Consider the following 12,089-nt stretch of genomic DNA (forward strand, 5'->3'; position numbering starts at 1 on the left):
ATACAAATGTTGAAAACCTAAGCCTATGAACACGGGGCGTGGCCAGTTTTGACCCCTGGGCTAAAGTTTGAACAATCTTAATAGTGGTCCGATATAGAGAAAACCCATCAGCCCCGGGGTGTGGCCAATTTTGACCCCAGGGCCATAATTTGAACAAACTTTGTAGAGGTCCACTAGACGATGAATCATGCCAAATATCTAAGCTCTAAGCAACGTAAGTTCAGAGGAGATGATTTTTGAAGTTTTCACTATAAACATATAGAGAAAACCCATGACCCCCCAAGGGGGCGGGGCCAATTTTGACCCCAAGGCCATAATTTGAACAATCTTTGTAGAGGTCCACTAGACGATGAATCATGCCAAATATCTAAGTTCTAGTCCAAGTAAGTTCAGAGGAGAAGATTTTTGAAGTTTTAACTCTAAACATATAGAGAATACCCATGACCCCCCGGGGCGGGGCCAATTTTGACCCCAGGGCCATAATTTGAACAAACTTTGTAGAGGTCCACTTGACGATGAATCATGCCAAATATCTAAGCTCTAGGCCAAGTAAGTTCAGAGGAGAATATTTTTTTAAGTTTTCACTATAAACATATAGAGAAAACCCATGACCCCCCGGGGCGGGGCCAATTTTGACCCAAGGGCCATAATTTGAAAAACTTTGTAGAGGTTCACTAGACGATGAATCATGCCAAATATCTAAGCTCTAGGCCAAGTAAGTTCAGAGGAGAAGATTTTTTAAGGTTTTCACTATAAACATATAGAGAAAACCCATGACCCCCGGGGCGGGGCCAATTTTGACCCCAGGGCCATAATTTGAACAAACTTTGTAGAGGTCCACTAGACGATGAATCATGCCAAATATCTAAGCTCTAGGCCAAGTAAGTTCAGAGGAGAATATTTTTTAAGTTTTCACTATAAACATATAGAGAAAACCCATGACCCCCCGGGGCGGGGCCAATTTTGACCCCAGGGCCATAATTTGAACAATCTTGGTAGAGGACCATTTGGTGATCCTACCTACCATATATCAACGGCCTTGTGGTTTGGGAGAAGAAGATTTTTAAAGTTTTTCCTTTTGTTTGCCATGGCAACCAGAGATCTGCATGGAATTGAATTCTTTGAACAACTTTGATAGAAGACCACCCAAGGAACATCCCTATGAAGTTTTATTAATATTGGCCCAGCGGTTAATGAGGAGATGTCTTTTTAGTAAATTGTTGACGGACGACGCACAACACACGCCGCACGCCGGACAAAAGGCGATCACAAAAGCTCACCATGTCACAAAGTGACAGGTGAGCTAATAAAATCAAACAAGAATTATGCAACCATTAGAATATTTATAAATGATCAACCAATTTTATCTATGAGCCAAGATTTTACCAAAGAAGCCAGGTAAAAATTGAGGAAACAAAATTTGTAATTTTCACTTACCTGGAAAAATATCGGAATATTGCAGAGGATATATACCTGGAAAAGAAACATGATTCATTATGTATATTTCAATGCAAAATCTGCATCAGGCCAAAAATGGTTTGGTTAGGGTTACATCCTTTTGACAAACAGGTAGGGTAGGCAGGATTTGTATTTTTTTTATTTGGCTTTATGAAAGAAAATCATTGTCATCATTGGAGAATGGTGTTGAAGTTATCATCTGTATAAAGCTTATTATTAGGTTTTAAACTACATATTATTCTTTTTACCAACTCAGATAAAAACGGTATGGTGGGCACCTATTACATAGGTACATGTATGGTCGAGTGACCCTAACCAAATGTTGTTGTTTATAGGCCTCAGTACATGCTTAAACATTTCAAACCATGAAGCAATACAGTTGTACACAGACACACACATTACGTGTCTAAACTACTCTGAACAAAACTTCATTTAAAGTAAACAAAAAAATAAATACAATGATCTGTCAATCACTCAATGCTAACGCACACTGGTTAATACTAGTTTGTATTTGCTCAATTGTATAAGCTGAAAGCTGATATGAATTACTCTTGAGTCTGTTTGATAGGTATAAACCAGTACTGTGTCCCTTTTGAGTGGCAATGAGAAAGTACCCCTAAATGGCTCAAACCCACAACATTTTGGGTGAGAGGCAGACATCTATATCACCCTCACCCTGATGGGGAATGGAAACCTCTTGGGTGAGAGGCAGACACCTATACCCCTAGACCATCCTCACCTACAACGCCCATTGTTTCATGAGAGCATGCTGTAAAAGAATTATATGACAAAAAACTTCTCTTTATATTTTTTAGACATGTTAAAATACAGTATATAACAGTATATAACGGAAATAAATAGATTACTGTGAAATCATTAATGTTCGTGGGCATAAAATTTCGTGGTTTGCCGAAAAAAAAAAAAAAAATCGTGGGTACTTGAATTCGTGGATTTTCATTTTTGAAAAAAAAATAAAAATCGAAGATGCGATCGTCCTAGATCGTCTGCATAATATCCACCCGCTGGCCCGTGATTTCCGTCTCTACGTCACTCGGTTTATGACACTCGCTAATGTGGTACGACATGCCAATTAGTGCATATACCCATGTCACTTATCGATTTAATTGGGAATAAAGGTAATAAAAGAAGATGTACCCTGATCATAAATACAGATAGGGGAAGCCATTGAATGCCAATTAAGAATTTTGCAAACTGTGAAAACACCGAAAAGGTGCGTATATTGTCACGTTCGGTGCTTAGTAACCTTCAATATACTAGTAATCGATTAATTATTTTATTAAATAAAAAAATCGAGTATGGACACTCATCACGCATATCTTGTAAACTTGGAGATTTTCATTAACAGCACACGTTTAAACACGTGCTTATAACTGTCATTTGCTGCATAAAACACATTTAATTGATTTGGTTTATTATTTGTTAAAGGCAGTTATAATATATTAACATAATAATGATCATAAGTTATACAGTGAGACAGGTTTTAACACTGTATATTGCGACCTCTGTAAAGAATATACTAGAGTATGTACATTACAAGGCAATTGAAAAAGTGAATAAAGGGTTTATATTTCGTGGGATCTTGAATTCGTGGATCACCCAACCCACGAAAACCTTGAACATTAATGCCCCACGAACATTAATGATTTCACAGTAGCTGAAAAACTTACAAGTGTGACAACTGAACAGTAGATGAACAGAATGGCAGCCAGTGGCTTATTATGGCACTTCTGTGGGAGTTGGACTGTGGCTCTGTGAAAGGAAAGAAAGACATTTTACCAAACAATGCATATCTGTTGAGGGAAAAATAGACATTATCATATATATAGAAATAACTATGCTGAAATATCATACAAGTTCACATGACCCCATCCTTGTACAATATGCCACAAAAGCCTGGTCTATACAATGTTGTAATTAGGGTAAACCATGTTGGGTTTTTAAATGCTTAAGATTGTGTTTGAACACATCTGCACTATTTGTTAAGAGAAACAAAAAAATAGGATACAGTAGACTAGTGAACGTTGAGGCTAATTTTTGTGAAAAAAATATACTTTTTTTTAATTGTCATAGGAGCTGAAAATCAGCCACGTTTTTAGAAATACATTCATTTACAATTATTGTAAAATTAATAAGTTCAAAATGTTCACTAAACTCACAGATTATAAACCAGGACTGCAGATCCCCAAATCATAGGCAGCTCATCGAGAAGCTGCATACTATACAGTAGGGTCATGTGGAAGCACCAGGAGCCAAGCCCCACACCTGAAAACATTCAACATTTTTCTGGGTACATGTTAAGATTTAAAAAAAAAAAATGCAATGTGATATGATTTACAGTGAACTATGTACCCAGTAACAGTCACATCGACCCTAGGGACCCAGAATGCAATCCCACTAAAGGGGTTCACAAACTCTTCCTATGTATAAAGTTTGGTCATAATATGTCAACCCAAACTAAAGATATTCTGTTTCAAAAGGTTTTGTTTTGACCACAAGAGCCCCACATGCAATCCGACAAAAGGACTCCATAAACTCTTCATATATACCAAGTTTGGTCACAACTTCTGTGAAGATGTATATCCAAACCAAAAATATTCAGTTCCAATCAATTCTCTATTTTTTTAACAGTGACCCTGAAACTAGGGGCCCCAAACACAATCCCATAAAAGGTCTCTATAAAATTTTCCAATACACCAAGTTTGGTCACAATATTTCAAACCTAACTAAAGATATTCCATTTAAAAGGTGAGTTTGACACTGTCCACTTGTGCGCCGACTATGCTTTACGATGTAAAATTCTGGATGAAAAAACACTTATTCAATGTACAATGATACAAAAAATCTTAGTCATGACAACCAAAATAGCTGAGTAGTAAGTAGTAAAGTATCATTTTTGTATGCGGAAGTGTCCTGGGTTCAATCCCAAAAGCCTTAAAAAATTGGTACAAAAAACTCCCTTGCAAGGCACTCAGCATAAGTGGACGGTACTGGGAAATTTGGAATACTGAGTACTGGCTAAGCTAAGCTCCTATATGTATTTATCAACAATTTACATTGGGTACATTAAAGAACCAAGAGGTTTCTGCAAAAAGAACTAGGGTATCAGACATTCTGACAAGGACCCCCATGTATCTTGCACTGTTTCTTATAAATAACTGTTGTTGTTTTTATATCAAGATATGACTGGGAATTGCAATAACTTTTATCTCCTGTCACCCATGGCACTTTAAACATTGTGTCAAGCCATAATGCAGTCAATGGGATGGGTTTACCTTCATAACATCTAGAAAAATGTCTTAGTGAGAAGTTGTTGCGATAAACATTTTTCATCTACTTACACATGAGGCTGAGGTGAGAAGCAATTAGACGTCTTTCAAGGTTGTTCCTTACCAACAGGTAGGCCCCAATGAAGGGGGGAATTATCATTGCTACATTGCTTACTGTGTTCCCTGGAAAGACAAGATTACACACAAAACGGTTAAACAGAACAAAGAGTCTGATAATGGATAATGTATAATATGATTTGTTTGCATGATCAAGGACTTCTATATAACAATTTCATGTTGTCTGAAGGCATTGCTTGTCAGGACTTTTTCTAGATATTCCATGGGTCAGATATTCTGAACCATTCCGAATGGCAAATTTCTTTACATTCATGCATAATGTACCCCTTGATTTTTCATTCAAAACTTAAGGATTTCATTTTTATGGATTGATATTACCAAATATAGACATTATATACATAGGTCCAAACACATGTTCCCAAAATGCCTAAAAAAAGTCCTGCATATATAAACAAAGTCATGATGCATTGTTGTATAAGCCATTTGTAAAAGGTAAAGATGTTTGGCTGGCTGTTTAGCAACATGTTTTGTAGTTTGATCTGCCTTTTTCCTCGGGAAGTCAAAATGTAAATTGTATCAAGAGTAGTCTTGTTCCTATGCCTAATTATTCAACGAAACTACTGCAATATTGAAAACCTTAAATGAATCCATATACCGGTAAACAGCCGCCTCAGAGTCTTTGACAATTTTGGTTTTGGCAATTCTACACTTTGTTAAAGCTGCACTCTAACAGATTGACCCTTTTGATAACTTTAATTTTTATTTTTTGTCTTGGAATGAGCCAATCTTTAGGTAAATATCTAACAATCAATGATATGATCGAGGCTGGTGACAAAAGATCAGATCGCAGATTTTCATTCGAAAATTAATATTTTATGGCTAAAAGCGTTACTTACACTTTAAGAAAAATGAAATTTAGGCAGTTTTCCAAACAATTTACTTAGACTTGTTCATTTGGGAGTTATCTTATATGACTAAATTGATAGCATTGATGCCAAAATCAGCATATTCTGAGACTTTAAAATTATTTTATCTGTGAGAATGCAGTTTTAATGGGAACATACTGAATGTTAAAAACATTCCCTTAACGCCCATTATTGTGGCTATTAGCATGGACCAGATCCTTCCTATGATTCTGCTTAACTGCTTAACTATGTTTATAAGTCATTGTTACTATTGGGTTTGTTACAGTCAATCCACTGCTATTAATTTGGCAACATATTGAATCAATTATTATCAAATTAAGCAGATCTATATGACAGGCAGCTGTCAAGCACAGACATAATTATATCATATTATGATCAAATGATATAACTAAACAGTGAAAATGAAATTCATTTACAATTATGTGAAAAATAAGCTCTTAAATAAACCACATAACTTATTGCTTTCAATTAAAATCAATGAAACAAGATCACAAAAGATAATTTGAATTGCGCAAAAACGTGCATCAATCCGTCACTACTATCTGGTATTTACCAGATTTTGTAATTTAACACGTTCACCGACGTTTTGCGATCAGAACATGCATATCTTTGAATAAATGGTGGCATATGAAAGAAAAATTGTTCACTTACAAAATTCCGCAATAAAATGTGTAACTTTGTAGTTTTCTTCACACCAATCGATGGTGGAACTCGGAGGACCCCAATAACCTGGCACCATCTTCGTTTGTTTACCAAAATAAAACGCCCGATTGACGCAGTCGTAAAGTCGTTATCACTGTTAAACCGGGTTATTTGCAATAGTAGTAGAAAAACACCAATGAACAGTTAGACGAAAAAAATAAAATGATTGAAAGGGATCATTTGACAATGTAAATCTTAACATATATTAATTCTAGTGGTCTGTATGTGATGTGATTAATTTAAACATTAAAATGATTATTAGTTAACCGTTGTTGAAAAGTTGCCGCCCGAATAGATTTTATTTTTTTAGTCGGTCAATATTCATAGCTAATGTTTTCTCTGTTATGACATACCGACTACAAATAAAATTTGATTTGATTTTAAGAGGTACGTTATCATGACCCCTTAAAAGAACACCTGTACTGGTATTTACCCAGGAAACAGTTTCGATCGTGATTTTTTAAGCTAATAGCTTTCGTCCGATTTAACTATCGATTTTGTTAACATCGCTCTATTTTAGCAATACTATGTTGATATACATTGTATAATGGCTTAATTGAATTCTTACAACAACTTTAATCTCGGCATATGTATTTAACAGGTATTTATTTATAAGATGTAAAAAAAACACAGATATGAATAATTTAACCTAATTGTTTCCCAAACTGAAAGGCCCCGGTCACTTTCCCAAATTATTGGGAGGGGACACTGATGTGTGATAAGAGTACGAATCATGTGCATTAAACACATTGAGTTCGTCCTGAGTTTCATTGTTTGCATGTTTTGTGAACTTCATCATTATTTTGCATGCCTGAGTAGTTTAATATAGTGAATGTAGACCGTTTTTTATCAAAATTATGTAGATGATAATTGTATGTTGTGAATAGTGTATGATCGTTGTATATTTCAACAGGGAATATGATTAAATTTGTTATTGGTCCCAGGTACTAGCTTGTGTAAATGGTTTACTATGGTTATGTTGTTGTACAACGTTGTGGCATCGTTGAGACAACGTTATTTAATAATTTCTAATGATTTATCGTTATTTGAAAGCTAAATTCGTTCATAATTCGTAATAAAAGTACGTGAATGGACCAATAAGATTGTGTTTGCAAAAAATGTGTTCGTAAGTTTGGTTACAAAATAACGTGCTATTGGACCCGGATTTCAACGAGTGAGCACCGACAATTATATTTCATGAGTGGCGCAGCCACAAGATAATTATTTACTTTGGTGTTCAAGACGTAAAATACATTGCGATCTTACTCTGAAATGAACGGGTTTTTTCTTCCTATTTATTAAATGCATTTAAAGAATGTCAGATTACGCTTAAACGCATTTTTTCCCCAGAAAAGCGCGTCAAACTGTATACGAACGTAACGTCATTTCAGAAATGACGTCGTTGAAATGGTGTACGCGCTAAATTTTTATTTGGACATGAGAACGGGCTGAAATTTCAAAACAGTGAAAATATTAAATTGACATCTTCACTGTTTGAAACAGTGAAATATCAATTTTATTTCACTGATAAATCTCTTTAAACAACCGAAAAGCAAACAAAAAAAGAAATCATCAAAAATAAATACAATGCAGATCAATATCATTTACTAATTATGAAACTATTTCAGCAAATAAAATATTTTTATCAATGTTAATTAGTTTTTCTTTACCTTAACATGTTTTAGTGTTGTTGTTTTTTGTTTCTATCTAGCTTTCAGCCATTGAGCTTACTTATAGACACAGCTCCGGAAACGTGTTATAGTGGAAGAGTAATACAAAAACAGCCTCAGCGGTTTGGCAATCTGCAAAGGGAAGGTCTACTTAAAAGTCACCAATAAACAAGACCAGGGCCCATATCAGATTAATACTTGAGTTAAATCCAAATCGCAACTCATTTTACCACATAATAGTTCAAATAAAAATCTTGTATAATTTTACACGTTTGTATTTAAGTAATTATTAAAATAACATTTGAGTTGTAGTCAGCTCAATTTTTGCCGTATAGTAAATTTTCTTCGGAATCTTGTCAAGAGTTATTTAATTATCATATTAAATTAGAGAATGTACTTTTAAAATAGTATAAAAAATGTAAAAGATTTTATTGATTTGTTATATTAATGGTAAAATTAGTTAAGATCGAGATTGTGATTTTAGTAGGTCTTCCCTTTGCAGATTGTCAGCCCGTTGAATCTGTATTCATATTATTTTTCCACTATAAGCACTCTTCCGGGGACCTCTGCCATCTCTTTGTCGCTGTTAGTAATGTCCCCGTTCGTATATGCGGCGAAGCCGTATTCCGAGTCTGTACGATAGTCCCATTATTGTGTTCGGTGGATATCAGGAACGGTAGGCGTAAATACAATTGCTTGTCAGTTTGTTTCTTGTACAGATCAGTGTATATACGTCTGAGGTGTCCAGTATTTCAATATTCTGTTATTACGTCTGAGCTACACTTGTATGTATTCATGGATTGAGTCGGTATACATTGAACAAAGTGTTTTAGTTTTTCCAAAGTTCCGGTTCACACTCCGAAGCCATCATTTATAAACATCTTGTAGAATAATGGTATATAAGACCACCTCGAAAGTGCTTCAATTCATTACCTCCAACTTACATCCAATTGCTTCTCTATCGGCCTGTATGTAGAACTTATCACCTCGATGAATATTGTTGCTGTCAATTACCGTATCAATGACTTGATAATTTCCTCCGAGATTTCTGTTATTGGCCAAGTTAAACATTCCAATGATTTCATCAAAGCAAAATAGAGTGCTGTTTTTAAGTATTTGACCTAATAAGCACATCTTTCAGTTCTGTTACGCAGACGGCTCCTATGTAACTTGGCGAAGACGTACGTACTCTCTGGCCTCAAATGATGCAAGTTCTGTGGTCTGCTGGTATATGTGCTCACTTTCAATATTTCGCATTTGGTGCGTCCGCTTTTTTAACTTTCTGATTACCCTTCAGTCGGCCATTTTGTGCGAGAATTTTCAGGTCTAAATATTTATCCGACATTTCGACATTTTTTTCGTATTGGAAAACCAGATTTAACCGACCTTATATTTATAATATTTCACCATTCTCTGTAGACTGAGTACAGTTTCGCAAGAGAGGATTGGACGTGTTAATATACATCTTCAGCACTATTAGCTAGTAGGTCAACAAATCTGTTTCCATAGAAATATTTCCTTCATTTATCTTTTTGATACGAACAAGTTGTAATGTTTTATATGCTACAAGTGAATTTAACTGTATTTCCATTGTCAATGATTAATTTGGTTACTAAAAACAGTGTATGAAATAAAGGTTTTTACTAGAATAAATGTCATAGGCACAGGGCTGTGATAGTTAACATAAAACATGTATAACAGAAGGCGGAGTTTAAGAGCCCTCGACGTTATCAGATCGGGTAAGTACAATTATTCCCTTATTTTTGAATTGCATTTTAGTGAAGATTATATTATGATATGATGCACGTTGTATGATAAAAAGTTACTGTTTGATTTTAAGTATCTTAGATTTTTTAAGAATATTTTTTTTTTTTAATTTTAAATTAATTTAAATGAATCGGAAAAACAAAAATATTTCACATTTTCGTACGAAACTTTCAGAAAGCCTCCAACGCAGAAAGCTTGGGTTCCAACGTCTTAACCAGCTCAGTGTTCTGCAGATCATCACCTCTTGTCCACTCTTCGTAGCAGGCGTGGTCACTCTAGTCATGGCACTTCCTCACGTCAAATACCCAGTCTTCAATATTGGACCTGTCATTGTAGCGATATTGGTAACATTAAAACATTTATTGACAATGATAATTTAACGAATCTGACCAACAAATAATAGGTTGTAAGATAGCTCCATTTTAATATTGTTAAATGTAATACATGTGCCTGTTATAATTTTGGTATCATTTGAAACATAATTGTTAGGCTATTACTCATATGTAAAATAAATAACCAAATATCATTTAACATAAAGGTATTACAGCAAATATATTTGCTCTTTATTCCAACTAAAATTGAACAAATTAGTTTGCAATCTTTCAGAAAAACTTTATCGTTATTATAGGTTATGTTTATTTTTGTATATTATTTATCTGCATATTAAACGCTTTCAAATGATATCGACATATATATGGGGCTCACCAGACATCCAAATTAGTTGTGTATATTTTGCCTGGTAACGTAGTGAGTCTCTCGGTGAAGACCTGTCAGTCATTAATCCTTTTGACTCCAAACAATGCTAAAGTAAATGTTTTGGCTACTGGGTCGGCCCCTGTAGTTTCCATTGTATTGTTGTTTAAATGAAACAATTTTTGTTTGTGCAGTTCTTTATGTTAGAATGGTTAAAAAGTAGAGAGATTATGGAACACATTTTAATGCAAAAATCCCAAACATTTTGTGTCAACTATTACGTTAATTCACATTCGTTCGGTCAAGAAACTGCTTGTGTGTAAGATTTTGTTTTAGTGTAAAAAAGCAATATATTTCACCGAGTGAGTAACAAAACTATAAGAAAATGTTTACAGTGTGAAATATATTGCAATTCTAAACGGAAACAGACATTTTTCTCATAATTTGATATCTTTAATTCAGCAAAAATAATAAATAATTGATCTTTAAAGGTAAAACACGCTAAATTTAAGGCAAACAACATCATACCAGGAATAGCTCATTGATTTTTTCCAGCATCGTATGCGTTAATGTTCGTAAGTTTGTAAGTTTTACAGTGAAAGCTGTTGAAATAAATGAAACACTCGATAAACTCATTGTTTGGAAACTGCTAGTAAGGATGCACAGAGACATGTTTGGAAACAGGAATGAAGTAAGTTAGATGCGTCTGCCTTCTTGTCATAGAGATAAAGCTTTAAAGAATATTCGATGATGAAATGTGTAACAAAGACAATATTATCAGTGTCACTAAGGAGGATTCAAATATGATCTAAGAAGCCACCATTAAATGCAAATTAATTTTTGGCATAGATAAAAATACACTAAAATAAAAAAATAAATCATGATTTAATGATAACTGTAAATCGGACAGAAACTCTTTTTATACCCTCTTTTATAAAAAGTAGAAGTTACAAGAATCTCATAAATGACAAAAATAAGGTAAGGCCTAAAAATACATTTGGTTTAGGCTACCTGAGCCTACCTGCGGAATAGCCGTGACCCTACCGTTTTTAAGGTCAAAGAAATATTAATCACTGGCTCTTTAAATACCCTAGTTGATAAAAGTAGAAGTAACAAGAATCTTATGAAAAAGAAAATAAGGTTACTACAAAGTGGTATTGATAAAAAAAATAAGAGCTTAAAGTCTACGGACCCCAAAGTTTATTGGGGCTTGTTGAATAAATAAACCTTTGATAAAAGGTGCCACTTAGAAATATATTTCATGGACATTTTCTTAAACTAAGTGAATCTATGGGAGGCGATTATGAAGATGATGTTGATGATGTAGATTTCGGGATGCAGTCCTTGGACAATGAAATGTAAAATCATTGTTTTACTGTTGAGAAGATGAAATATGTAAACTATTTATAAAACGGCACTAAGTTACACACTAAAAATATTATTAATTCACTTGGGATTTCTTTTGTGAAGACATCTTCTATACTAAGCTTGTCAAAATATCTTATTAT

At 34.3% G+C, this 12,089-nt stretch overlaps 1 protein-coding gene across 2 annotated transcripts in view; it reads right to left on the minus strand.

The window, feature by feature from the left end:
• The window catches only part of LOC128219946 (alkaline ceramidase 3-like), a 32,848-nt gene extending 26,329 nt beyond the window's left edge, over positions 1–6,519 (minus strand). For both annotated transcript variants that reach the window (XM_052928142.1, XM_052928141.1), the window contains exons 1-5: positions 6,401–6,519; positions 4,818–4,928; positions 3,636–3,741; positions 3,147–3,228; positions 1,438–1,473 (exon numbers count right to left, since the gene is read on the minus strand). In XM_052928142.1, coding sequence (XP_052784102.1) covers positions 1,438–1,473; positions 3,147–3,228; positions 3,636–3,741; positions 4,818–4,928; positions 6,401–6,488 — 423 coding nt within the window. In that variant the 5' untranslated portion in view covers positions 6,489–6,519. The remainder of the gene's footprint in view (positions 1–1,437; positions 1,474–3,146; positions 3,229–3,635; positions 3,742–4,817; positions 4,929–6,400) is intronic.
• Between the last annotated feature and the right edge of the window lie 5,570 nt (positions 6,520–12,089).

This window comes from Mya arenaria, chromosome 15 (assembly GCF_026914265.1).
Source record: "Mya arenaria isolate MELC-2E11 chromosome 15, ASM2691426v1".
In the NCBI taxonomy this organism is placed as follows: domain Eukaryota; kingdom Metazoa; phylum Mollusca; class Bivalvia; order Myida; family Myidae; genus Mya; species Mya arenaria.